The following is a 25508-nucleotide window of genomic DNA, read 5'->3' as shown; positions in this document are numbered from 1 at the left end:
CAGCTCCCTGCCCCTCAGCCCACCAGGGGCCTCAGAGCCCCAGGAAGCAGGACAGGGTGATGGGAGGCCCCTGGGAGGCCGGTCCCCCATTCTGGGCAGGTGCATGGAATCGCAGTCTTCGGTGACCTCTGAAGTGATCTTGTCCATTGGTAGCAGAGGTGCCCAGAGACAGCCCAGAGCCACACAGCAGAACCCAAATTAGAAGCCAGGACTCAGGATGCAGGATTCCCAACCTGGGGCTCCCTCCATCACATCTCACCCCCCGCTGCCTGGAGACTCTGTATGCACTGAGAGATCTCGGTCCCCCCTCTCATCTTGCCCCCCCTGAGTCGAGAGGGGCACCAAGGTGTGATGGAGGGCCCAGGCCGGGGTGAGCCAGGCCTGGAGTCTTGCTGCAACTGACCACTCCCTGTCCAGCCTGGCCCCCAGCCCGGGGGGTGAGGATGACGCCGGCAGCTTCCCCGCTCCCAGGTCTGGATGGCTCTGCCCTGCAGAGACAGCCCCGATGGTGGGCCCAGGGGAGGGTTGGGGAGACAGGGGGCAGCACACAGGCTGGTGGTGGCCTTGGGGGCAGAGGTCCTATCTGCCTGGATTTGACACAGCATCTTCACCTTGTGTTTCTTCGACCTCATCTGTAGGGTAAAGGGAGATGGAGACACCACGGAGCAGGGAGACAGGCCCGCCCTCGGAGCTCCAGGCTGTGTCTTCCCACCCCACTGGGAGCCCCCAGACCCATCCCTCCCAGCAGCTACCAAGTCCCTTTCAGGCTCCCATCAAATCCTCCCAGCAGCTCGTGGGCAGAAGTGAGGAAGCATTTGTTAGCCCCATTGCACAGATAAGGAAATTGAGGCCTAGAGAGGGGCCAATGACCTGCCCAAGTCACTCAGTATCTGCGCGGCAGAGGATTCGAACCCAGACACAAAGCTCTCAGCCGAGAGAGGACAGAGGGACAGGGAGACATTGGCCCACTTCCTCGCCACCCCCCCCCACCTCCCTCCCCATCAAACGAGAGCTGAGGGCTGGGTCTGACCTTCTCTGTCACCTCCGAGGGGAGCCTGGCTAACAGCTCTGCACAGGCAGAGTGGCGGCGAGGCAGGGACAGGACGGCCGGCATGGAGCAGAGGACACAGGCAAGCAGAAGTCACTGGCTGTGCCCAGGCCGGATGAGCCCAACCCCTCCGGCCTAGGGGGACCTCTCGGTCCGGTCCCCATCCCTGATTCCCCCCAGGACTGCACGCACCAGCTGGGACGTGTGCTGCTCAGCCGCTTCCAGCTGGATCTTGATCTCCGGACATGCAGGGTCCCCCGACTTGCCGGCGTCTGGATGGGGTGACCGCGAGGGGCCTGGAGAGGGGGGCAGGAGGGAGCCACCTCACTGGCCACGGGGAGGCACCAGGGAGACGGGTATGGATGGGTGGTCGGCACTGGTTGGTGTTCCCAACCCGCCAAGTCCCTCCCCTAGGGAACCCCATCCTCACTCCCTTCTTTTGTCCCCCATCATGCTCCAAGACTCTTCCAGCAGCCAGCAGCCCTCCAAGCCACCCAATCATCTTAGGCTCAATGATGACCCCTCCGTGACATGCCCACCACCTGGGGGATGAGAAGTGGTCTCCACCCTCAGTGCCCAGCCCTGACCCCTCGGCCATAAGAATGGCCCTACTTGGCAGGGAAGCTGCTCCAGCCTGGTACCTGGGGAGCTGCCCCCACTCGTGGTGCTGACGCTGTCCTCCAGCCACGTGCTATAGATGAAGGAGTCCCGCTTGTGCGGAGTCCCTGAGGACGACATGCTCTCCTGGGGACGCAGGGAGGAGAGTAAGAGGGGGGTTAGCCCTGGGCCCTGGCACTGGCTTGGCTCCCCTCCCCCCTAGGCCACCTTTGCCTCCCTGCAAAGAGGACAGGGCCCACCGTCTGCTCCAGGGAGGCCACAGGAGGACAGAGTGGGGACAGGCACACACCGCACACGCCCATTCATTCATTCAACCATCATTCACTGACGTTCTCGTGGGCCGAGACACCGAGAGGCATGGGGCCGGGTCCCCGCCCTCAGAGACCGAAGTCTAAGAGGCGAGACAGCTGGGAAGAGACCATGATCGTCATCCCAGACCTGGCCCATCAGGCAGGGCGGTCTGCACTGCTCCCTGCTGTACCTGAAGCACCTGGAACAGGACCCGGCAAGGAACAGGGGCCCAGTGCAGGTGTGTTGAATGAAGAGTGACAAACGGGGGCTAAGGGCCAAGCCCAGGGTCTGTGAGGCACAAAGAGGGACTAGAACATCAGGGAAGGCTTCCAAAAGGAGGCGATGTGAGGCTGAGCCGAGAAGGGTGAGCAGGACTCAGCCAGACAAGGAGGGAGGAGGAGGCAGTGGTGTGCGCCAGAGAAAATGGCTCGTGCAAAGGCCCAGAGGTGGAGTAAGCCTTGTATGTTTGGGGGAGGGCTAAGGAGTGCAGAACGGCTAGAGTGGTAAGAGATGAGGCTGAGAAGGGGACGGGGGCGGGGGGGTCTTCAAAGGTCTCAGAGATTGGGCTCTGGGTGCAGGAGTGGGCCCCCTCCCCCCACGCTGGGGAGCACGGAAGGTCAGAGTAGGGGAGGGTTAGTCTGAATTCTTCCTTCTGGCTGGGTCCCCCGATCGCATCTCAGCCACGCCCAGGCTCATGCTTCTACCAAAGAGCCCCCACTGCAGGCCGCTGTGGAGCACCCCACTCCCTGGGCCTCTCACCAGGCCTGTGTCGTCCCCGTCCACACCCTCCGTCTCCTCCACTACGCTGGCGAAGCTGCTGGCGCTGGACGAGGAGCAGGAGAAGTCCTTCAGCACTTCTGCTCTCTGGGCTGCTGTCTCCGCTCTGCCACAGACAGCACCCCATCAGCCAGCACCCACTCGGGGCCCCTCCTGGGCCAAGGCCCCGGTACTCTGCCCTCCGGGCCCAGGGAGGCCTGCCTACAGCCCGCCCAGCGCCTGTGTGGTTGCTTTATAGCTGCCCCGGCCTCTGAGCCTCCTCCTGCCGCTGTCCTTCTTAATATGCGGATCTGGTCCTGTCCTCCCCTGCTCAAAACCCTCTCAGGGCTCCCACTGCCCCAGATGAAGTCTCATTTCCTTGACTTGGTGCTCAATAATAACTGTTAATAATATTATCATGTAGTGCACATTTGCTCTGTGCCAGGCACTATTCCACGTGTTTTTACCCGAATTGCCCCACTGCTATCACTGTTGGACCCATCTTACAGATGAGGAGACACCAAGGCACAGAGAGGGTAGGCACACAGTCCAAAGTCACCCCGCCACAGGTGGGAGAACAGACGGGACCCAGCTTCCAACTCCACAGTCTGCTCTCGGCCCTCCCACAATTTTGTTCCATGCTCAGGCCTTTGTGTTTCCTGATGGGAGTCTCACTCTTCCCCTTAAATCTCTCAAGGCAAATTAATCTTTCAAAAATCAACAAGGGCCCCCTCCTCAGGGAGGCCCTCCCTGATTCCTCCTCGCATGGTAGGGTGACCCTCCCCACTCTGGGTCCGGCACACCTTGTCTCTCACCATCCCTGCCACCCTTTCCTGCTTCTCTGTTCACCTGCCTGACTTTTCATCTGGGCTGAGTCAGAGTCAGCCAACAAGAGCTGAAGGGAGGAGCAGCCTGCTTGCCGGCCTCCCTGCTTCCATTCCCGCCCTTGCCCCAACCCTACATGTGGGCCTGGCCCCTCAGTCACTCGGCTCCATGCACTGCCCTTCTTCCATCCTTCAAGCATACCTCAGGGCCTTTGCACTGGCTGTGCTTCTTACCTGGAACCCTCTTCCCTCACCCTTTGTCAATGTCTTGCTTGAGCACCCAAGCTGACCCCCACCCCAAGTCATTCTTCATCGCATCCCCCGCTTTGTTTTCCTCTGGCCACACCTCCCTGGAAATAGCTTACCAGGTCATGTTTCACTGGTTGTCACCAATGAATGCCCAGGCCACCAATGTATTGCAGAGCGGTGGTGGGTGGAAATAGCTTACCAGGTTATGTGACACTGGTTGTCACCAATGTATGCCCAGGCCACCAATGTATTGCAGAGCGGTGGTGGGTGGGTGTCAGAGGAGGACCAAAGAGAGTGCCCAGGCCTCCCCAGCACCCTGGTGTGGCAGTGCCAATGCTCCTGGCATCCCCCGGCCCAGGCGGGGATGGAAAAAACGAGCCCAGCACTCCCAAGCCCCGGCCCGGTGAGCCCTGAGCCCCAACCTACCTGTTCTTGGTCGTTGGCATCTCTGGGGAGCTCTGAGTGGAGGAGTTCTCTGACTTCGGCTCCTGTGAGGCGTGCCCGCTATCTGGGGTCTTCTGGCCAGCCGGGGGGCTCTCCCTGCGGGGCACACGGGGGCAGCGGGGGGATTCAGCACCAGGCCTGGCATCAGGGTAGAATGAGGCCCAGGTGGTGAGAAGAGGTCATGGGCAACTCCTGCCTCATCCCCACACCCTGTACCCTCAGGGGCCAAACCCAGAACAGTCCTTGCGGCTAACTGGCCAGGCCTGGGCAGGTACCCGCAGCACCTCCATAAGACAGGACACCCCCGAGTCCTCCTCTCCATGGGAGCAGGTGTCATTGTCCCTTTTGGATCAGGAAGCTGGAGCCCCGAGATGGGAGGGAACCTGCCCAGGATCACAGCTAGAACATGCCAAAGCCAAGACGAACCCAGGATTTGCAGGATTCTGGGCTCTCGCAGCCATGAGGACTGTGCCAGCACCATTCCTGAGCCTCAGGGTGCCCACCACCCTGCTTCGCATGCACAGCACCACCCGCCGCGCCAGCCCCATGATGTTGGTTGTGTTCTTATCCTCACTTTTCAGACTGGGACAGTGAGGCCCAGAGAAGTGCAGTGACTTTCCCAAGGTCACACAGCCCCACTGTGGTAAAGATGGGATTCACACCCAAGAACTACCCTCAGCTTCCCAGGAGCTGCCATGCTGTGAATACGGCCTGCTGCCCACCGCCGCCCACACAGATGTACTCGCAGACCCCGACAGACTAGCCCAAAATCCCAGCTCTGCCCCCCACTGGCTGTGTGAGCTGGGCAAGCCCCGAGCCTGCTGACCTACAGCATCCTGGTGTGCAAGGTGGGACCCCAAGGAGCCAGCAGAACTGCCGAGCAGATGAAAGCATTTTACGTTAGGCGACGAGCTGGCGTGGTGCCTGGCACACAGCAGGAACTTGAGCGTACAGCTGTCACCAGGGAGGGACAGCCGGGCAGAGGGTAGGCACTCCCTCCTGCCTGCTCTGCTTCGCCGCTGAATGGGGGTCAGAGGAGACAGACCCATCCCAGCCGCCCGCTCCACCCACCTTTTCTCCTGCACCTCCTGTATGTTCTCGATGCCGATGGCGCTGCTGCGGCGTGAGCCAAACGGACCCGACTTCTTCCGCGTGGGGCTCTTCCCAGGGACAATCAGTGCCTGCGAGGAGAGCCCCCAGCTCAGTGCCCACCTGCCCTGGGAGCCCCGGTGCCCCCCACATGCCACCCTGAGCCCTGCTGCTCCAGGCCCCGAAGCAGAGGCAACGAGCAAGAAAGAACGGGAGAAAAAGTCCATCTCCAGAGAAAGCCCTCCCACTGCACAGAGAGCGCCCCCCGCCCCCCGAGATCACCCTGCAGGCTGGGTCCGAGGGGGCTGGCAGCCATTCCGCTGGGTGGGAGAGGCCAAGTCCTCACCATGGCTATCCCCCCACCCAGGGCTTCGTGGGACCTGCAGCCTAAGGTCAATGGGGAGTGGGTATAGCAACCAAGCCCGTACCCCATGCTGGGGGAGGTTCTGGGCCAGCAGTTGGCAGATACCCCCATTTGCACACACACAGAAGCAGGCCCCCGTCTTCTTGGGGAAATCAGGAAGGTGGGACCCAGGGAGGCACGAAGGGCAGGAACCCCCAGACCAGCTCATGGTGTGGAGGGGGAGCCAGGTCAGAGGAGAGGGATGGAACTTCATGCAGAACTGGCGATATTGGGGGACGTGCAGCTGGGCAGAGGGTCTTTGGGTGTCAGATCCTGGCAGGGACTGGACCAGGACCCCAGGGGCCAGGACAGGGCCAGAAGCCTCTGGCCGGGGCACTGGCTCTGGCACAGGTACTAGGCCCCAAAGCAGGTGCTGGGTGCCATCAGAGCTGCGAGCACTCCGACCTGCATGCCCTTGGACCTGTCCCAGGGGAAGAGGGCAACATCCCCAATATGGCCTTCGTCCTGAGAGCGAGCAGAGAGCAGCGCGTGCAGGCAGCCTCCAGAGCCGCTGGCCCCACGGACGACAACCTCTTCCACGGTTCCTATGCCTATGGCACTGCCCCGGCGTCCAAATCTACTCGCACTTTTCCCGGGAATAAGCAATGACTGGCAAGCAGCAGAGGAAGGGGCAGAGACAGACAGGCAGAGATGGTCAGAGAGAGAGAGATGGAGGGAAGGGAAACAGGGAAAAGAGCGAAAGAAGGAGAAACAAAGAAGGGAGTGGGACACGGGATTGGGAGACAGAAAGAAAAGGCAGGGGAAGGGAAGGAGAGGAGGGAGGGGGAGAGAGACAGAGCCATGGACAAATGGATGGTGATACAGAAACAGGAGCACATAGGAGGAGCCCATGAGAGGGGCACAGAGTGGAGTACAGACAGACAGACAGACAGACAGACACAGAGATGGGAGGAGACAGGCAGAGATGGGAAGGAAGGGGGAGGCAAAAAGGAAAGAGCAAGGGAGAGAGTACGGCAGGGGGGAGGAGGAGAGGGAGTGCCAGAGGACAGGAGACACATAAACATGTAGGAAGTGCAGAGGCCAGGGGAGGAGGAGAGGGGAGAGAACAAGGAGAGGGGAGAGAGCGGCAGGAAGGAAGCAACACGAAGAGAGGGGAGAGTTGTGTAAAAACAAAAACAAAAACAAAAATGGGTCTGGTTACTGCCATGGTGGGTGCTGCTGGCCTGGCCCTGTCTCTGGGGCCCCTCTACAGCCACCCAGGGAGGCGGGGCCACTCCAGCAAGGAAATCTGGGTTGGGGGGAGGGTGGGCTTGGTGACTGCTGGACAGCAGGGGACTTGCTCCCTGGCCAGGCCAGATCATGGGGCAGGAATAGGGGTGGAAGGTCCCTCTCACCACAAGTGACACAGTCTCACAGCACTGAGCACAGGGCTTGGCATGCAGCAGTCAATAAATGATGGATGGAGGGATGGAGGGATAAAGAAGGGTGGATGGAGAGGGGGGAGCAGAGCAGTGGGTGCAGTGCCAGGGGTGGCCACGGGGCGGCAGAAAGCAGATAGGCCCACAATTGAATGCCTTGCCCATCCTGTGTGCCCAGCACCCACCCTGAGAATTATTAGTAGCAGAAACCCACAGAGCCTGGCAGACAGTAAGTAATCACACAGTAGGTACTCACTCAGGAGATGCTCACACGGAAGCCCACACAATTCCTGACACACATTAGGTAGCCACAGCCACATAGGCCCTGACACACGGGTGCTCACACGGCAGCCTAGGGCCAGGCACACGGAAGTAGGTGCTCACAGAGTAAATGCTCACACAGCAGCTCACTTCCTGACACATCAGGCTTAGCACACACGATGTGCTCATTCAGCGGTCCATTTTCTGACATACAGAGGTTCTCACACACAGTAGGTGCATACAGAGTTTATGCCCACATAGCAGCCCAGGACCTGACACACAGTAGGTGCTCACAGAGTCCATGTCCACACAACAACCCAGGTCGCCACCAGCGTTTCAGGGCCAGGCACACAGCAGATGCTCACACAGAAACCCAGGTCCTGACACAGAGTGCATGCCCACAGCCTGACACACAGTTGGTGCTCCCAGAAATTCAAGTAGGTGCCCGCACAGCAGCCCAACTCCCAGCACACAATAGACAGTAGGTGTTCAATGAGGAATGTGATATAGAGGCTGCCCCAGCGCTGACCCGAAGTCACACCTGAATAAGGGGCCAGGAGGAATGGAGGGCCGAGAAGCTGGGAAGGAGACGGAAGGCTCTCGGCACCGCAGTGCCTGGCCTGGGCCCTTGCCCACCATGGAGAGCAGTGGCCAGACGGAGTCCAGAGCCCAGGATGGAGGACCCTGAGGCTGCAGGACCCTGGGGGAGGGGAGAGCGGAAGGCCCCGGGGAGGCACTCACTATTCCAGCGGCCTTGGCCAGGTCAGGGTTGTTGGGTGCGAAGCTCCCGCTGTGGCTGGTGGACACGGTGTTGGGCTTCTTGTTGCTGAGTCCCATGGCATCCATGGACTGGCTGCGGCTCCGGATGACCCTCTGTGAAGGTGGGGTTGGGGTGGAGGAGGCACAGGTTTCTGAAACACCTGCTCCTCAGGGAAACCCAGACACCCAGGCACCTGGTTCCTCCCCACCAATGACCACTCTGAGTGCAAGAAGTCCTTTCCCATGAGGCCACACAGAGTCAGGTCCACATGGTGCCAAGGGTAGTTTGGGCCTTGGCTCTGCCGCCAACTCACTGAGTGAACTAGTGCAAACCACTCACCCCCGAGCCTGTGAGCCCCTCGTGTGGATGGGGTGAGTTTTAAAGGAAGTACTGGGTCACGGCCACAGTGTGCACAGAGAGCTCTCCCGAAACCTCGGGTCTAGGAAGCCTTTTTAAAAAAATATATATATTTTATTGATTTTTTACAGAGAGGAAGGGAGAGAGTTAGAAACATCGATGAGAGAGAAGCATCAATCAGCTGCCTCCTGAACACCCCCTACTGGGGATGTGCCCGCAACCCAGGTACATGCCCTTGACCGGAATCGAACCTGGGACCCTTCAGTCCGCAGGCCGATGCTCTATCCACTGAGCCAGACCAGTCAGGGCTAGGAAGCCTTCCTAAAGCTTCTGGTCCTCCCTCCCTGCTTCTCTCAGCCAGGGCACCCTGAGTGCTTCCTAGGGGCCAGGCACCCTGCAGTGGCCCTCGCCCTGTGAGGCAGGCACCACTACACGCCCATTCACACAGGCTGAAACCCCAGCAGAAGCACGTCTGGAGCCCATAAGTCAAACCCAAATCCTTAGCTGTGGGCTCGGACCAATCGAGGGCCACCATCCAGCACCCATACGATGTGGGGTCACTGGAGCCCTCCCTCAGAGAAGACACCCACCCCCGTGCTCACCCCACCCAGCCCTGTCTCCAGTGGGCAGAGGCAGGCCTCTCCTGGGGCCCCTTTCTCAAAGACAGTCCGTTCCCTTCAGTCCAGGGCAGGCCTGGGCAGCTGGGCTAAGCCCCTTAAACGAGCCCAGGGCTCCGGCTTCGTGGCCTGGGATGAGGTGGGCCCGACCAGCCTGGCTGGGCACTAGGAGGATGGGCATCCTCCTCCTGTGGGTGGAGGAGACAATGGCAAGGAAGCCACCCCCTGGGGACCTGCAGCCTGGGGGGTGCGGGAGGGTAAGGGGTTCCGGCGCTATTAGAGGAGGAAAAGAACTCCCTCTGCCTCTCACTTTGGACAACAGTTGCTGAGGAAGATGGACAGAATTCTGCATTTTGCTCATTAACTTTTATTGTACTGATCTAACTGTTCGACAAATCATTGTCAACAACTGTGTAAGTTGTCATTACCCTACCAGACAAGAAACGGAGGCTCCGGGAGTGATCAAGCTGGTGAGTGACAGAGCTGGGGTTTGAACCAGGGAGTCTGTGCCCTTCACACTAAACTCAACCAGAGAGCCAGGTGGGTCACACACGCTGAGGGTCACAGCAGGTCCCTCTCCGATGGCCACTTGGTTCACACGCCCCTCAGGACCTGTTTCTTCACTTCCATCAGGACAGAGCCTCCTCCTCTTTTCACCTGCTGACCTGGCAGCCACCACATTGGCATCTGAGACACCCTATTGCCACCCGGACACTCCAACTGCACCCCAACCCTCAGGGAGCCTGGCCTCCAACCAGTAACTCCTCCCTGAGCAGCGCCCACTTTACAGTCCCAACTGCAAGTTCCACCCTGTCACAGAACACACTAAGTCCACCCTCAAGCCCAAGCGAACCACTCCCCACCCACCTGCACCCCCACGGTGAGCGTGCCTCTAGCCACATCCCCACCCAACTGCACCCGCTCCGCTCGGTGAGCCTCCCTCTAGCCCCACCCCCACACGTGTCCATACCCCCAGAACCACGCCCCCACCCAGCTCCGCCCCCACGGTGAGCCCGCCTCTAGCCACACCCCCACACGTGTCCATATCCTCGCCCCCACCACACCCCCACCCAGCTCCACCTCCACGGTGAGCCCGCCTCTAGCCACACCCCCACACGTGTCCATACCCCCCCACGTCCCCACCCACCTCCACTGAGCCCGCCTCTACACTGACCACGCCCCCACCAACTCCGCCCCCAAGATGAGCCCGCCTCTAGCCAGGCCCCCACACGTGTCCATACCCCGAACCACGCCCCACTCAGGTCCCTGGCCCTCGGAGCCCAGGTAGACCCGGCCCTTCACCTTGAAAGACTCGAAGAAGCCGCCGCCCCCGCCTCCGTTCTCCAGCTTGTCGTCGTCGCCGCCCAGGCCCATCATGGACTGGCTGTGCACGTGCAGGTCCTCGTACAGCGTCTCCAGGAGGGCCACGCGCGTCCGCTCCTGGGGGCCGGGCCCGCGTCAGGGGGGACCCAGCGATCAGCCCCTGGTCCCACCACTCGAGTCCCGGCTGCCTTCTCGGACAGAATGGGGAGTGGGCCTGCGCCCCCGCAAGCCTACGCCCGGCCTCCCAGGCCCCAAGATCCGGCCTCCTGTCCCCGCCCCCAAGGAGCCTGCCCACCTCGGAGCCCCGCCCAGGCATTCCTCGCGCATCCCCAGGAATGCCCTGCATCCTCTCCCCTGACCAGCTGTGCACAGCCCGAAGTCCTGCTCCCCCTGGCATCCCTCCCCGAGCCCGCGATCTGAACAGGCTTTGCCCTCCGGGGGGCAGCTCTGAAATTCCAAGCTGGAGCCCATCCTCACCTCCAGTTTGGCAAACTTCTCTGCCTTGTAGCAGGCATATTCCGCATTGATCAGTTTTGTCAGCAAAAATTCCTGGAACTCGGGCCCCTGGGAGCCCCCGTGTGGAGAAAAGAAAGAGGGAGGGGGGTCAGGCGAACAGAGACAGGAGCTGAGCCCTCTGTCCCGGGCTGGAGTCCCCTGAGCCCCAACTGCTGGAGCCCAGAAGTCGCCCTCTTCACCCCAGGGCACCTCCTTGGGCTCAGCTCCGCAACCCAGGCACCTGTGAGGGCCCCTGTGCCCTTCATGGCTGCCCACCCCTCAGGAGAGCAAACCCACAGAAGTCAGGGGCTGGGTCAGGGTCCCCGACTGCCTCAGCCTGTGGGGGACTGAAGCCAAGGCTCTAAGTGTGGCTTCTGGGAGGAGAGAGACCTGTGCCCCCTCCCCAGACATTTTAGACGAAAGAAGACTCATTGTCAAAAAGATAACAGAAATGAGGAAGGGCCACAGAGTCTGCTACGAAACATGTAAAAAATGTAAAACAGTGACATAGTTTGTCCTGTGCCTTTGTAAATAAAGGTCAGTGTTTATCAAGATAAACAGAAAAGCCAGGCCCCAGGTGCACAGCTAGGGGAGCCCAGCTGCCCTGGCACACAGTGGGGCTTCGGGACCTAGTATGGCAGAATGTGGGTCCCCCTCTCAGGCCCCACCAATTGGGTCCTGCCCATGACAGGGCTGGGCAGCCTCTCACCTTCCTGAACACAGCAGGGTCCGGGAGCGGGGGCCCAAAGAAGGGCACGTCATCTCTGGCCGTGACAGAGACCTGGAAGGGAGGGCACCAGTCCCTGTGGGTCCCCACACCCGCCAGAAACCCTCAATTCACCACCCTATCCCGTCCCATGCTGGGCACAGGGCCTGCTCCTTGGTGGGGGATGTTCACTGGCTGCTGATAGAGTGACTGAACCCCAGGATCTCAGCTCCTCCATCCTGGGCCCTGAATTTGAGTGGTGGGAAGGGGTCTCAGGAGTCGTCGGGGATGATGAGGGGGAGGAGGCTCACCGGCCTCCTTGAGAGGGGAGCTTTGGGGAGCAGAGAGGGCAGGATGGGAAGCCGCCATCATTGGAGCAAGAGGGGGACTTAGAGCCCTCAGGACAGGCCCCCTGTTCACAGGTGGGAAAACTGAGACCTCATCCTGGGAGGCTCTGAGGTCACCCACCTTGTAGAGGGGGCCGCCGGGCCCCCCGCCCTCGGCCTGCACCACCACGTAGGCGTGCAGGAAGTTGGACGCAATCATGTCAGGCACAAAGGGCGTGTTCTCATCCTGGAAGACCACAGCGACGATGTCATTCCCGATGTGCCGCTTTCGCTGCAACTGAGCACAGGGCCACGGCCTTCACAACCTGGCCAGGGGGGGCCGCGGGGCGGGGCGGGGGGGCAGGGGGGCGCAGGGGTGCGGGAGAGCTCTGGGGTAGGCAGGGGACACATCTAAGGATTCGCTTCTCCCTCCAAAAATGTGGTGAGGAACTTGTCTTCAAATTATGTTCGTTTTCTTGGAATCCTGTGACAGATGAGGCAACTGAGGCCAAGAGAGACATGACTTGCAAGGCCCTACAGTGAGTTGGGGGACTCGAACCCAGGGCTCCTGGTCCCTAGGCCCTACCTCTCAGCCCTTCTTCTAAATACCCCTAACATGGCCCCTCCTGAACAAACAAGTTCCACCCGGTATAAATTCATGTGGCTAAAATGAACAGAAAAATCTTCTTAAAAGAAAATAAAATGACAGTAAAAGTAAAAAATAAATATTTTCGCCAAAACCGGTTTGGCTCAGTGGATAGAGCGTCGGCCTGCGGACTGAAAGGTCCCAGGTTCGATTCCGGTCAAGGGCATGTACCTGGGTTGCGGGCACATCCCCAGTGGGAGATGTGCAGGAGGCAGCTGATCGATGTTTCTCTCTCATCGATGTTTCTAACTCTCTATCTCTCTCCCTTCCTCTCTGTGAAAAATCAATAAAATATATTAAAAAAAAAAAGGCAAACAAAAGACCTTTGGTCATCAATTTAAAAAAAAATAATAATAAATAAATAAATAAATATTTTCTTTTTTTTCTCACATTTCCATTTTCTCCCCCTGGCGTGGGGGTGGAGTGGGCTAAGGCAGAGACCTGCAGGCAGCTTAGGGCAAAGTGACAAATTTCTAAGTTCAGCTCCTGGAACACGCCCTACCCTTCCTCACAGCCAGACCTTTACAGAAGCAGTTCTCTCCACCTGGAACCCCCCCTCACTTCTCCCAGCTGCTTCACAGCCTAAAAGGCACTTTATCTTGAAAGCTTCTCCTGACTCTCACCTCTGCCAAGTCTAAGTACCCCCACATGACCCCACAATGCCCTTCACTCCCAGTAAAAATACTCATATTGGTTGAGCTTTTGCTCTCCCAGAGACTCTTCTAGCCACTGTATGTGTATCCTTCCTTTACGCTCACCTATGAGGTAGGTGCCGTTATGATCCTATTTCACAGATGTGGAAACTGAGGCTTTCACAACTTTGTTCCAGGTGGCTCCCTGCCACCTGCCCCAAGTAGAGCCCAGAAGGAGGGGGGACTGGATCACCTCCATCTTCCACATCCCAGGGCCCACCGAGCCGGATGTGGTGGACACTGACCGGACAGGTACTGGGGGACAGGAGGACAGGTGGGAAGCAGGAGGGTGGGTGCCCAGGCTACCTGCTGGGCGTCCCCTTCTGTGTAGGGCAGCTTGGTGGACACGTGAAACATGATCTCCTTGTTGCGGAAGTTGCAGTACACAGACTCGGTCCCCGTCTGCCCGTGGGTCACGTCCAGGCCTCCGCGGAACCTGCCCCCGGCCCCCCAGGCCACGGCTCAGTCTCCAGCCCCAGCCAGGCCTCCTTGGGGCCAGGACGGGGGCTCCCTCCCTGCCCAAGATTACAGCCTGCTTATCCCTCCCTAATGCTCACCCCTTAAAGTCCTGCAGTTTGACCTTCTGGCCAAGAAATTCGAGGAACTCCACGAAGGCAGGGCTCTCCTCGTTGGTACTGAAGAGCTCCTCCTCGGAGGTCTGGGGACACAGAGGGCAGAGGTCATGGAGCTGCAGCACCGGGGCCGCCCTCCCCGCCACCCCAGAGAAGCCTGGAAGGAGGACCTCTGGCAGCCCCGGGAAACTGAGTCCCTGGGGAGGTGCTCTCCCCGGCAAAGGTCTGAGGTCCCAGGTACACGGCCAAGTGGGTGGGGGAGCAGGGAGGAGGAGGAGGTGAGCACACCTGCCCAAGCTTCTGATAAATGACTCCAAACTTGAAGTTGTTGCTGATGACGTGTTCATCAAAGGTGACGATGAGCCGGGAGGCCTGGGGGGAGAGGAAAAGGGGTGAACAGACTGCGCTTCCAGGTTGTCATTTACCGCTCCTACTATGTGCCAAGCACTGTGGCCGGTATGCATCGTCTCATTTAATCCTCAGAACAAATGCATGAGGCAGACATTCCTGCCGCTCCCATTTTACAGATGGAGAAACCAAGGCTCAGGGCTTGTCTCAGGCCAACACCTTGCAAGGCAGAGCTGGGACTTGAACTCCGGTCTGTTGGACTCCAGAGCTCAAGCTCATTGCTGAGTTTTGTCTATAAACCCTCACCCCAACTCCATGCTACAACACCCAGCTGCCTCCTTGCTCCTCTGTAAACCCATCTCATCGGTCTGCATCAGGCCAAGGCCCACCAACTTGCTGTGGGCCCTCGAGCTCGTTCCCTCCTCACTTTGGGCCTCGGTTTCCCCTCCTGTAACTGAGATGGAATCTAATTTCCGAGGCCCCTTCCTTTAGGGACGTTTCCTGGACCACAGGACCCCTCAGGCCCCGCATCTTGCTCCAGAATTCCGTCAGAGCCACGGGGTCCACGTGTCTTTCAGGCCCACTTCTTTCCGGAAGCCCCCTGGCTCGCTGAAGAGAGAAGTCCCTACCCTTTTCCCACATCGTTACTGCGCCCGGAAGTGCAGCTGCTGTCTAGGCAGCATTGATGAAGGTGCCTGTGTTATTCTCTCTCACCAGGTCCCTCTGGGGTCGGAAGGCAAGGCCAGTGAAGTCCCCTGGCTTGGGAACACCAGTTGCCTTTGCGAGGGTCCCCAAATTACACTGAGAGTTTCCAGAGGTAAGGCACGCCCCTCCCCCACCCCCACCCTCCACAATCCCGGCTGCCAACACTAGGTTTAAATGCAGACCTTTATTATCTGCTGTGCACACCTGGGTAAGACACAGAACCTCTCTGGGCTCCAGTTCCTCTTCTATAAACTGTGGACTTCGCAGGGTTATTATGAGGATTAAATGAGAAACTTAAGAAAAATACCCTGCACACTGCAGGTGCCCAGAAGTGCTCAGTGCCCTGCTCACCCACCCACTTCAGTGAGCAGGGCCCAGGGCCCGCCATACCTTGGGGTAGAGCACAGGATAGAATCGATCCACATTCACATCTTCGCACACCAGCTGCAGGAAGAGATATGGGGGTGCCTGGAGGTGGGGACAGGAAGGGGGGGCCCTCTGGGCCTCCCAGGCCAAGTGGGGAGGGAGCGGGGGAGGCACGGTGCAGAAAGGAGAGGGAACCACCAAGGTGGAAGCAGTACTGTGGGCTCACTGCTGCTCAGAATGGGGTGTGGAGAACTGGGGTCCCCCGTTTCTGAACGTGCTCTAAAAGAGTGCCGAAACACACAAGCAGGGGACAGGGCCCAGCACATGGACATCACGGGACATGTGAGAGGCAGGACCTCAGAGACGGGGCCACAGCACACGGGGCTAGGACCTGGAGCTGAAGATGAGAGCACGCTAAGCCCTCACACTGTGTGCCCCGCCCGCCCCCAGAGGTGTGCAAAGGGGGCCCCCGCATGAAGGAGCAGAGGCCTCACCTTTGCCATCTGGACCACGTTGGGGAACTCGGTGAGGCAGGAGATGGGGATGACATCGTGGTATGTCCGGCACTTGGTCCTGGGAGGAGAAAGCCCATGGTGCAAGGCTAGGCAGCGGGAAGGGAGGTGGGAGCCCCTCCACACTAAGACCCCAGGCCTGGCTCGGGCACTAACATGCTGTGCAACCTCAGGCCGATCCTTGGCCCTCTCTGGGCCTCCGTTAGAAGAGTGGGTAAAATGAGACGAATTCTCAGATTATAAGACCTCAGTCCTCCCTGCTGTCGCAGGGCCCCTCACCCCACCCTCACCTGAGCAGCAGCCGCAGGTGCTCCTGGTCCCCGATGACATCATATTTGAGTGAGAAGACAAGGTGGCCCATGGCAGCGTCCAGGGAGTAGTAATTGAAATGCTCCTGTGGGGGCGGCAGAGGCCAGGGGAGTGGGTGAGGCGGAGCGTGGGGTTTCTGGGAGCCAACCGGAAAGCCAGCTCACTCCTAGACGGGGTCCTTCACCCAGCAGCAGGTGTCCAGCTAACAGCAGACTCTGCACCGGACAGACCTGCCTTCAAGTCCCACTTGGCCACCTGCCAGCTGGGGAGCCTGAGAAGGTCACCTCACCTTCTGTGCCTCAGTTTCCTAGTCTGGGAACCAGAAGGGAGGCCTCCTACCTGTGGTATGGTGAGAGGGATAAAGTGCCTGGCACAGAGTAGGTGTCCAATGGACATTTATAGAAACCCCGGCTCTCTGGGTTCTCACCAGTTTCAGGACCCCGTTTGGTATCTCTATATCTGTGTCCCAGCCCTGCCTTTCTTAGCACTGAGCACACAGTAGGGGCTCAATTAAAATATGTTGACTGACTGATTGCTCAACCTGTGGCCCCTGGAGCCAGGGCCCGTGGGAAACAGGAAGTGAAACATCTCATGAACACACTGGGCGGCTGACCGGGCAGGTTCCCGCCCTCCTGCCTCATCGGAAGAAGCTGCAGGTGGGAAGGAATGGGAGAAATATCCCAGAGGCCACAAGGGGAAGCTGCTGCAGGGACAGTTCCCCCAGAGAGGAGCCCCGGGCTGGTACCTCCATGTGGGGAAGTCCCAAAGCCGAGGGCCAGAAGTGCTGGGAGATTACACCCCAGCCTGGCCTGGGCTCCCCCTGCCAGCCCCGACTCTGGGAGTGTGCAGGCTCCCCAGCCACACCCACCCCAGGAGTCATCCTGGAAGTCAGTCCTGTTTAAACATGAACACCTGTGCTCAGAGGGCAGGCAGAGAAGGAGGCAGGGGCTGGGGATGTGCTCAGGGAGAGTCCGGGGCAGAGTCCCCCTCAGCCCTGCCTGGGCACAGAGTGATGGAAAACCCCAAGTGCTTGGCACCATCTGCAGAGAGGGAGTGGCAGGCACTTGGCAAGGAGGGCTGCACCAAGTCCTCACGGTGGGGAGTTTCCCCAGACGCCGTGCCTGAGCCCAAGGGGCGCAGTGGGAAAGTAGGCTCAGGGTCCCAGAAAGTCAGTCTCCCAAGTCATCCTGACCTCCGCCTCGGCCAGAACAGGCCCCAGTGCTTCCCCAGTCACCCCACCTGGAGGCAGGAGGTGGCCCTGGCTCTCTACCAGCCCCCGGGGTCCCTTCCAGTCTGTGTTGCGAACCCAACTCTGGTCATCATGCCCAACTTGTACCTCCCCAGATCCTTCTGTGCTCGAGGCACTTGCTCTGTCACTTGTCCTTTCTTGGCAGACTTTTCTGAGTGCCAGCGATGTTCTAGGCCCACCCAGTCCCCCAGACCCCACCAGCTGCCAGGCCCAGCTAAGAGCCTCCGGACAGTGGGTGGCAGGATGCAGGTCTCTCAGCTGGAGGCAGAATCCCATGCCCTGTACTGGCTTTGTCCCAGGCAATGGCTCCTGAACCAGGACCAGGCCAATGCCTTGGGCCCAGACTGAGGTCACACAGCTCCTAACTCCCCAAGGAGTCACCCCTCCTCCCAACACACACGTGTGCACACGCACACACATGCCTAGCAACATGGCCCTTCCCAAAGCATGTCCTTTTAAAAATATGACATATAACTATAAATTTAAGATTTATAACATGCTACTTTGACACATTCATGTACTATAGCATGATTGTCATAGCAGTATTTATCGCATAACATAATTATAGTTCAATATTGTTGTCTGTTCCCATAGCGTGTCTTGATGGAAGGTCAGCCAGAGCTAACTCAATTCTTAGCAGCTTCCTCTTCTGAAAGACTAGGCAATCCTGATCTCACCGCGTAATTAAGATGTGATAATCACAGCTAACATTTATCACGCACTTACCATGTGCCAGGCATGGTTTTCTAGGCTTCAATGTACTTTTATTACCTCGTTTTTATAGACAAGGAAACAGGCTCAGGAAGGTTAAATAACTTGCCTGAGGTCACACCATTAATAAATGGAAGAGCCCCAATTCCCACCCAGGCCTCGAGATCCTGGAGCCACGCTACAACCTGTCACCTCAGAGAAAACCAACCTAGAGACAGCACCTGGGGTGGAACTGGGCACATACAGGGTCCCAGCGTGGGACCCCCCTCCAGCTCCCACCAACTTGCCCAATCACTCTGGCCTGGAACCCCGCTCGATGACACTCTGACAAATTGGGACCAGGCGGGGTCCCTGCTCGGGGGCTGGTGATGGGGTGAGGGTTGCATCAATCCAGGTCACGCCATGGCATTACTGTGTCTTCCCACCCCCCACCTCAAGCCACCTGAGGGCAGGGCCTGGGGAGGTTTTGTCTGCTGCTCCACACCTGGTGCCGTGAACAGGGCCACGCACACTCTGTGCTGGACGCCATTCTAAACTCTACCAGCGCCCTGCCCTAAAGCCTTGCCAACCTTCTGCGGTGGGTTCCGCCATCACCTCCGTGTCCGCAGCTGAGGAAACAGGCGCAGGGAGTAAGTCACTGGCCTGATGTCCCGTGCAGTAAGTGGCGCAGCCAGGACGCAGACCCTGGTAGCGTCTCTGCTGTGGACTGTCACGCCGTCAGACTGCTGCTCGCGATCAATGTTTGTTGAATGAATGAGCGCATCCACTACGCACGCTCCCCGAGACTCCGGCTCTGGGACTGTCACCCAGCCCCAGCCCGAGGGTTCTCTTCCTCCCAGGCCGAGACCCCGAGACCTGCTGGAAGGGGGGCCGAGAATCCGCCCTCTCACAGCACCCACCTTGCCGAGAAAGTGCTTCCGGTAGATGCGGGCTGTGGGGTTGCACTCCAGCTTCACCTTGGTCGTGGGGGACTGCAGCGGCTCTGTCTCCGGGATGCTGGTGATTTCGTGGTTGGTGCCTTCAATCCAGTAGCCCCCAAACTGGGGCAGCAGGATGAGGGGGAAGGGCCCTTCTCGCCCCAGGACCTGAAGGGGGACTCGGTTGAGAGCCACCCACACTACACCCCACCAGGGACCACAGGACAACTCCCCAGCTCAGACCTCGGGACAACCCAGACACTACACAGGTCCCAGACCACACGGAGCCTCCCCCCACGTCCCGTTCTCAAAGATGGGGGTGGGGACGGAGAGCCAGGAGCAGGACCTTGGCAGAGAGGCTGAAATGTGTGGCTCAGAGGCCTTGGGTTCAAATGCGCTCTGAAGTCTTTGGCCTGTAAACCGAGTCTCTAACTCAGCCGTGGGCAAACTACGGCCTGCTGGCCGGATCCGGCCCGTTTGAAATGAATAAAACTAAAAAAAAAAAGACCGTACCCTTTTATGTAATGATGTTCACTTTGAATTTATATTAGTTCACACCAACACTCCATGCATGCTTTTGTTCCGGTCCAGTTTAAGAACCCATTGTGGCCCTCGAGTCAAAAAGTTTGCCCACCCCTGCTCTAACTGGTTAGACTCCTGACAGGGCGGAGAACGGGGCACCCCAACTCCCTGGGTGAGTGCCTTCCAGCTTGGGGCGAGGATGGGCTCGGGGGGCTCCAGTGGGTTACCTCGTGGACACTTGGGTAGGGAATGTAGTCCTCCTCCGTCTGCAAAACACAATCAGGGCCGAGGCCCAGTGGGGATGGGTCCGTGCCCTTTCCCCCCAGCCTCCCCAGAATGCTCCTTGTTTGGCCAGTACCAGGCTGGGAGCATCTCCCCATCTCGCAGGTGGGGCAGGGCTTGCTTTGGGGTGACCCCACGAGGCCGGGCTGAAGCAGGCTTAGCTCACTGAGTGCTGGCAGCCTTTTCTGGGCCTGATCCTGCCTGGGGAGGAGGAGGCTCGCTGCCTACCCCCCACCACCACTCCCCCACCCCCACCCCCCGCCTGAAGGAACCTCCAGACCAGTGGTTCTCGGTGCATCAGAACAGCCTGGGGGCTCATTAAACACAGGTGGCTACGAGCCACCCCAGAGTTTCTGATGCCCTAGGTCTGGGGGGCCCAAGAATTCACATTCTCACAGCTCCCAGGTGGTGTTCATGGGGCTGGTCTGAGGACCACGCTTGCTTTGAAAACCCCTGCCCTGGACAAAGATCAGGCTTATGCCCATGAACCCCCTTTAATTCTCCCCCCTGCAGCCCTAAGCCAACTCCCCCAGGCCTAGCTGCCAGTCTTCTTGGATGGTTGGGGTCCCAAGTCACCAACCAGAGAACCACATGCCTACCTGGAGAGGCTATATGCAGTCCCCCCACTCCCCAAGGAAAATGTGAGACCAAACAACAGCCTCCCTCTCCCATACCCCCTCCCCCTAACCCTACCCCCTCTCCCCCACCCCCTCCCCCTCAGCCTTTCAGGCAGGAGCTACAGGGAGCAGGAGTTTGAGTCTTTCTACAACTGCTCATCATAACCGGCTTCCAGGAAAACCGTTCACGTAGGCCATCTTGTGAGGGATGGGGCTTCGACGCTGGGCGGGGAGGCCTGCAGAGGCCTGGAGAGGCAGGGTGAGGTTGCAGTGCTGAAGGCTGGTGGGGAGGAGCTGGACTGAAGGTCCCAGACCTATAGCAAGGGAGGGGTGCTCCACACATCTCAGAACTCCTAGAGGGCCAGACCGGATGGAGCTGGGTACCCCAGCACCCAGCCCCTAGGACAGCTGTGGGCAAACTATGGACCGCGGGCCGGATCCAGCCCGTTTGAAATGAATAAAACTATTGAAAAAAAAGACCGTACCCTTTTATGTAATGATGTTTACTTTGAATTTATATTAGTTCACACAAACACTCCCTCCATGCTTTTGTTCCGGCCCTCCGGTCCAGTTTAAGAACCCATTGTGGCCCTCGAGTCAAAAAGTTTGCCCACCCCTGGGCTAGGAGGACAACTTCATGAAAGGGGATGGGTTCTCCTGGCCTGGCTGCTTGGTGAGCAGCTGTGGTAGGACTTCCCAGGCCAACCCCACCCAAGGAAGGGAGTCTGCCTGCTCCTCCCAGCCCAGGTCCCCAAGCCCTTGGAGAGGCTGCTGAGGAAGCCCAAGGATGGGTAGGGTGGTCACGGTTCAGACCTACCTTGAGGGGTGGTGGGAAGGAGCATCGTTGTTCATCCATCCTGCTTCCCTGCAAAGAGAGGGCAGCACTTCCTGTTACACCCCTCCCGCCCTTCACACCCCTCTCATGCTCGCTGCCGGGCTACCTCCCCTGGGCTCACAGCCCTTCCTGTGTCAAAGGGAAAGTCCGCCCAGGTGGGGTACTCCGGGGCAGGGTGCTGCTTCGCTCAGGCCTCTCTGCAGGCCTGGCCGTCCTGCTGGGAAGTAACCTGGGCTGTGGGAGGCGGCGGCAGCAGGGAGGGGCTGGGGGCTCTGTGCGGGAATGCCTGCCGCTGGGAGTGGGGGCAGGGGTGGTGTGTGCGTGCCTGTGTGAGTGTGGGGAGCAGGGAGGGAGGCTATTGCATCTACACAGATACGTGTTGTTGAGAGAGAGGGGGAGGGAGGGAGAGACCCGGAGAGGGAGAGAGGGGGAGAGAAAGAAAAAGAGAGGAGGAGGGGAGAGATGGACACAGAAAGACTAAATAAGAGAGGCAGAGAAACAGGAAGGGGCAGGTGAGAGGGTGTAGGGGGTGAACTGACACTAGGGAAACCTTCTGCGGTTTTTTCTACTCATCCCAGCCCCCTGACCACCTCCCAGCACATACCCTTGCAAAAAACAGACAAGGGCTTGGAAGCCCAGGGCTGGGCAGTGGAGGGTGGGCAGGGGTCAGGCAGAGGGGGCGGGGCTGCCTAGCTTATCGACACCTCCCCCTCCCTGCAGCACAGCTCTGGCTGCCCTGAGCCCTGGCATCTGCCCCTCCTCCCATTTTACAGGATGGGGGGGGGGGGGGCTGCAGAGTCTGTGATGCCTCTTGGGGGGTTGAAGTGGAGACCCCAGCTCTGTGAGAGGAGGGGGGTAGAAGGTAGGGAGGCACACAAGTGGAACCTGTACCCCCAGGGTCAGATAGGGAGTTGGGCCCTACCAGTCCCCATCCTCTACTCTGGACAGAGAGCTCTGGACAATACACTGCCACCATCTCCTCCTCCCTGCATGGCCTGTCTTCAGAGAGGTGTGGGGCAGGAGATGTAGCCAGGGCCCGCCACCCCCAGCCCAGCCCGTCTGTGGCTCCCAGGAATGGGCAATGGATCCAGCCTCACCTGCATCTTTTCAATCATCTCAAACAGATCTGTGTTCTGCAACAGAGATGGGGAGAGAGCAGGTCAGGCCTCAGGGTGGTCTAGCTGATCCTGCTGAGCCCCCAAGGAGCCTGCACCCATCCGTCCTGGTCCCCCTAACTCTGACCAACCACCCTGGACCTGTCAACCCAGAACCCAGGCCTCCGCAGGGCAGCACACCCCACTTCGTCCCCTTCCCCAAAGGAGGAGGCTGGCACCTCAGACAGAGGGGTGTGACCCCTGGGGAAAAACACAGCTTCCCCATGTCACTATGAGGTTGGCAGTGCCAGGATCGGCCCATGCACCCCTGAGAAGAGCCCCAGGTCCCAGCTCCCCAGAGGAGCTTAGCTGGGACCCTCAGGAGGATCTGGGGTTCCACCCTCACCCTCAAGCAGTGTGGGGTGGGGGCTGTTGGGGGAGAGGACGCTGGGGTGTCCAATTGGCCCAACATGTGTGTGTGTGTGTCCACAGCACCCCTCACCCCTCACAGACAGCCTCTGCTGTGGCTAGCCAGGGCACACGCAGGGTTAATCGGGCATCTGCCAGCTGCCTTGGCAGCGTCAGCCTCTCCAGCGCCAACTCCCTGTGAGCCTTCCTGGAAGGCGGCATCCTTTATGGCTGGTGGGGCAGGGGGCTGGGCCTGGGAAGCCCCCAGAGTCTCCAGGAGGGCGCCTCTCCCCCAACCCCTCCCAGCTCCTGCTGCCCAGTGGGGGCACCACCTGAGCTCACACACATGTGCTATGGGGCTGTGCACCAGGAAACACATACTCTTTCTCTCTCTCTCTTGCTCAAACACACACGCACAAGCCTACACACCAATATTGAAACAGTCTCACTGCACCAAAGAAAGCAAACACAAACCCACGGGGTCTCACCACACCAACTCTCAGACTCCAAGCTATACACTGACCCGCAAACACCCGTGTTGGCGTCCTGAGTTACACAACAGCACACCCACTCACACACGGGTCCATGTGCAAGAGCCACACGCACAAATGCAAACCCACCCCTGTGCAGATCTGCACGCCAGCCACTGCACCCGAAGCTACACAAACACCAGGTCTGCGTGCGGAGACACAGTAACAGGCACTCACACATACAGCAGGCACGTTCATGGAAACTCGCTACGGAGCCCCACTCCCACGTACTTTCCCCATCGGAGTCACACACCCTGTGGCTCAGGCATGAAAGACTCGATCCCACAACAGTAAATGAGTTTTGAGAAAAAGGAAAAGCACACAGTGGTTAATCACCAGGGGTGAGGGTCACAGGCATGATCCTCACACCCAGCTGAGTACACACCACCCATCTCTCTCTCTCTCTCTCTCTCTCTCTCTCTCTCTCTCTCTCTCTCTCTCTCTCACACACACACACACACACACACACACACACACACACACACAGCTCTGTTAAAAATCATGAGACACAAACACCCCATGTGTACACTCTGAGGCTTGACCACAGGGACAAAACCCACCCCGTGAAATGCACCACCAGAGACACTGACCCATGGTCACCTGTGGCCACACCCAGGGCTTCTGAGCTTGGGCGATACAATTCCACAGGCAGTTAGAGCAGAGGCCAGACACACACCTGCAGTGCAGGTAGACAAACATGCCCGTCAGCCCAGCAGCCTGCACAGCAGCAGCGTCGGCATCTATGCCCACACCACTTCAGCCCAGCAGTGATGGGGTGCACTGATGTCCCCCAGAACACCCCCCTCAGGGGGACCTAACAGGGCCAGGAACAATGCAGCAGCGGGAGTCACATCCACGCTGACACACGTTGTCACCAGAGTGTTCACACAGCAACAAGTGCCACCCACAGTGACAGCCTCACGGAGCAACAGATGCCCTGACCCATGGAGGACTGTGAGCCAAGTGGCCCAGAGCGTCACGCAAAGTTACACTGACAGACACCTGAACGGGGGCAGGGGGTGGACGGAACGGCCCCAAAGCTAGCGCGCCTGCACACACACACACACACACACACACACACACGGCCACTGGAGCTCGGAGCCACGGTGCCACCGCTAGCGCTCGTTCCGTGGGCAGTGGCAGCGAGAGCCCAAGGCCCGACCCTCGGGCAGGGGTGTGCCCTGTGCGCCGTGGCACGGTGTCAGTCCAGGAGCTGCTAACACACGCTCCATGGCGGTGCCTCGCACACGCGCCCTGGCCGGGGCACAGCCTGCCGGCTCCACGGAAGTCGGGCTGACCCGGCGGCTCCGGCTGAGCCCCTCGGCCAGGCCACCTCGTCCCGATCCTCACCTGCCAGCCGGCCCCCGCGGGCAACGAGCCCCTCCGCGGACGGCTGGGGGGCGCCGGGGACCGCAGCTGTGCCATCCTGAGCCCGGCCCGACCTCAGCCCCCGCCCCGGCGGCGCTTCAGTTGGCCCAGCGGCTCCGGCCCGCGCGCGCGCCCCGGCCCGGCCCCGCAGCGCCAAGCTCCGCGCTCCGGGTCCGGCTCCGGCTCCGGGCGGCGCGCTCCCTGCGCTGGGCTCGCCCGGCGGCCGGGCCCGGAGGGGGCGGGGCGCCAGGTACGGGCAGCGCGGGGCGGGGGCGGGGCTGCGGAGATCCGGGGCGGGGACACCGAAACCCCGCCCCCGCCCTCCCCTCACCCACCAGCGGCCAGACCCGTGGCCCGGACACAGCGCCTGCGCGCACTTGTCGGAGTGTTTGAGGATTTCAGCGCACGGGGCCTCGGGCACCCCCAGGCTCTCCCCAGCGCGCCCCCACCCCGCCTTCTCTATCTTCCCAGACTTTGGGTGCCCTGCCTCAGGGCCTCGGGGACGGGGTTCCTGGGACCGGCTGTGAAGCCAGGCAGGATAATAAGGGGGTTACCTTGGAGACTTTCCTTAAGTACCTACTGAATGCTGGACCCTTGGCAAATCTCATTCTCTCCCCACCACCCAGGAGATGCGGGTGTCATTCCCATTTTACAGAAAAGAAAACTGATTCTACGAGGTGAAATATCGTGCTCAAGATCACAAAGCTAGCGCCTGGCTGGTGTGGCTCAGTGGTTAAGCGTCGACCTGTGAACCAGGAGGTCACAGTTTGATTCTGATTAGGGCATATGCCCGGGTTGTGGGCTCCATCCCCAATGTGGGGCGTACAGGAGGCAGCTGATCAATGATTTTTCTATCTCTCTCTCTCCCTCTCCCTTCCT

At 59.6% G+C, this 25508-nt stretch overlaps 1 protein-coding gene across 13 annotated transcripts in view; it reads right to left on the bottom strand.

The window, feature by feature from the left end:
- Window positions 1-523: 523 nt before the first annotated feature.
- Window positions 524-25508, bottom strand: part of RAP1GAP (RAP1 GTPase activating protein) — a gene marked incomplete at its 5' end in the record, with an annotated part of 64437 nt that continues 39452 nt past the window's right edge. The window contains 24 exons of one of the 13 annotated variants that reach the window (XM_081087005.1): window positions 524-632; window positions 1031-1068; window positions 1241-1344; window positions 1690-1792; window positions 2717-2840; window positions 4213-4326; window positions 5302-5411; window positions 6254-6331; window positions 8104-8235; window positions 10399-10536; window positions 10897-10983; window positions 11624-11695; window positions 12089-12244; window positions 13591-13720; window positions 13842-13942; window positions 14145-14228; window positions 15300-15353; window positions 15770-15848; window positions 16078-16181; window positions 18956-19141; window positions 19723-19761; window positions 21212-21259; window positions 22327-22362; window positions 24612-24686. In XM_081087005.1, coding sequence (XP_080943131.1) covers window positions 1060-1068; window positions 1241-1344; window positions 1690-1792; window positions 2717-2840; window positions 4213-4326; window positions 5302-5411; window positions 6254-6331; window positions 8104-8235; window positions 10399-10536; window positions 10897-10983; window positions 11624-11695; window positions 12089-12244; window positions 13591-13720; window positions 13842-13942; window positions 14145-14228; window positions 15300-15353; window positions 15770-15848; window positions 16078-16181; window positions 18956-19141; window positions 19723-19761; window positions 21212-21259; window positions 22327-22362; window positions 24612-24686 — 2163 coding nt within the window. In that variant the 3' untranslated portion in view covers window positions 524-632; window positions 1031-1059. Of the gene's footprint in view, window positions 633-1030; window positions 1069-1240; window positions 1376-1689; window positions 1793-2716; window positions 2841-4212; window positions 4369-5301; window positions 5412-6253; window positions 6332-8103; window positions 8236-10398; window positions 10537-10896; window positions 10984-11623; window positions 11696-12088; window positions 12245-13590; window positions 13721-13841; window positions 13943-14144; window positions 14229-15299; window positions 15354-15769; window positions 15849-16077; window positions 16182-18955; window positions 19142-19722; window positions 19762-21211; window positions 21260-22326; window positions 22363-24611; window positions 24687-25508 lie in introns of those variants that run through there. The other 12 variants (XM_081087009.1, XM_081087007.1, XM_081087011.1 and 9 more) reach the window with 12 other exon arrangements.

This window comes from Myotis nattereri (assembly GCF_964212035.1).
Source record: "Myotis nattereri genome assembly, chromosome: 3".
NCBI lineage: Eukaryota > Metazoa > Chordata > Mammalia > Chiroptera > Vespertilionidae > Myotis > Myotis nattereri.
The sequence above is the reverse complement of the archived record's forward strand: the minus strand, read 5'-3'. Positions and strand labels throughout refer to the sequence as shown.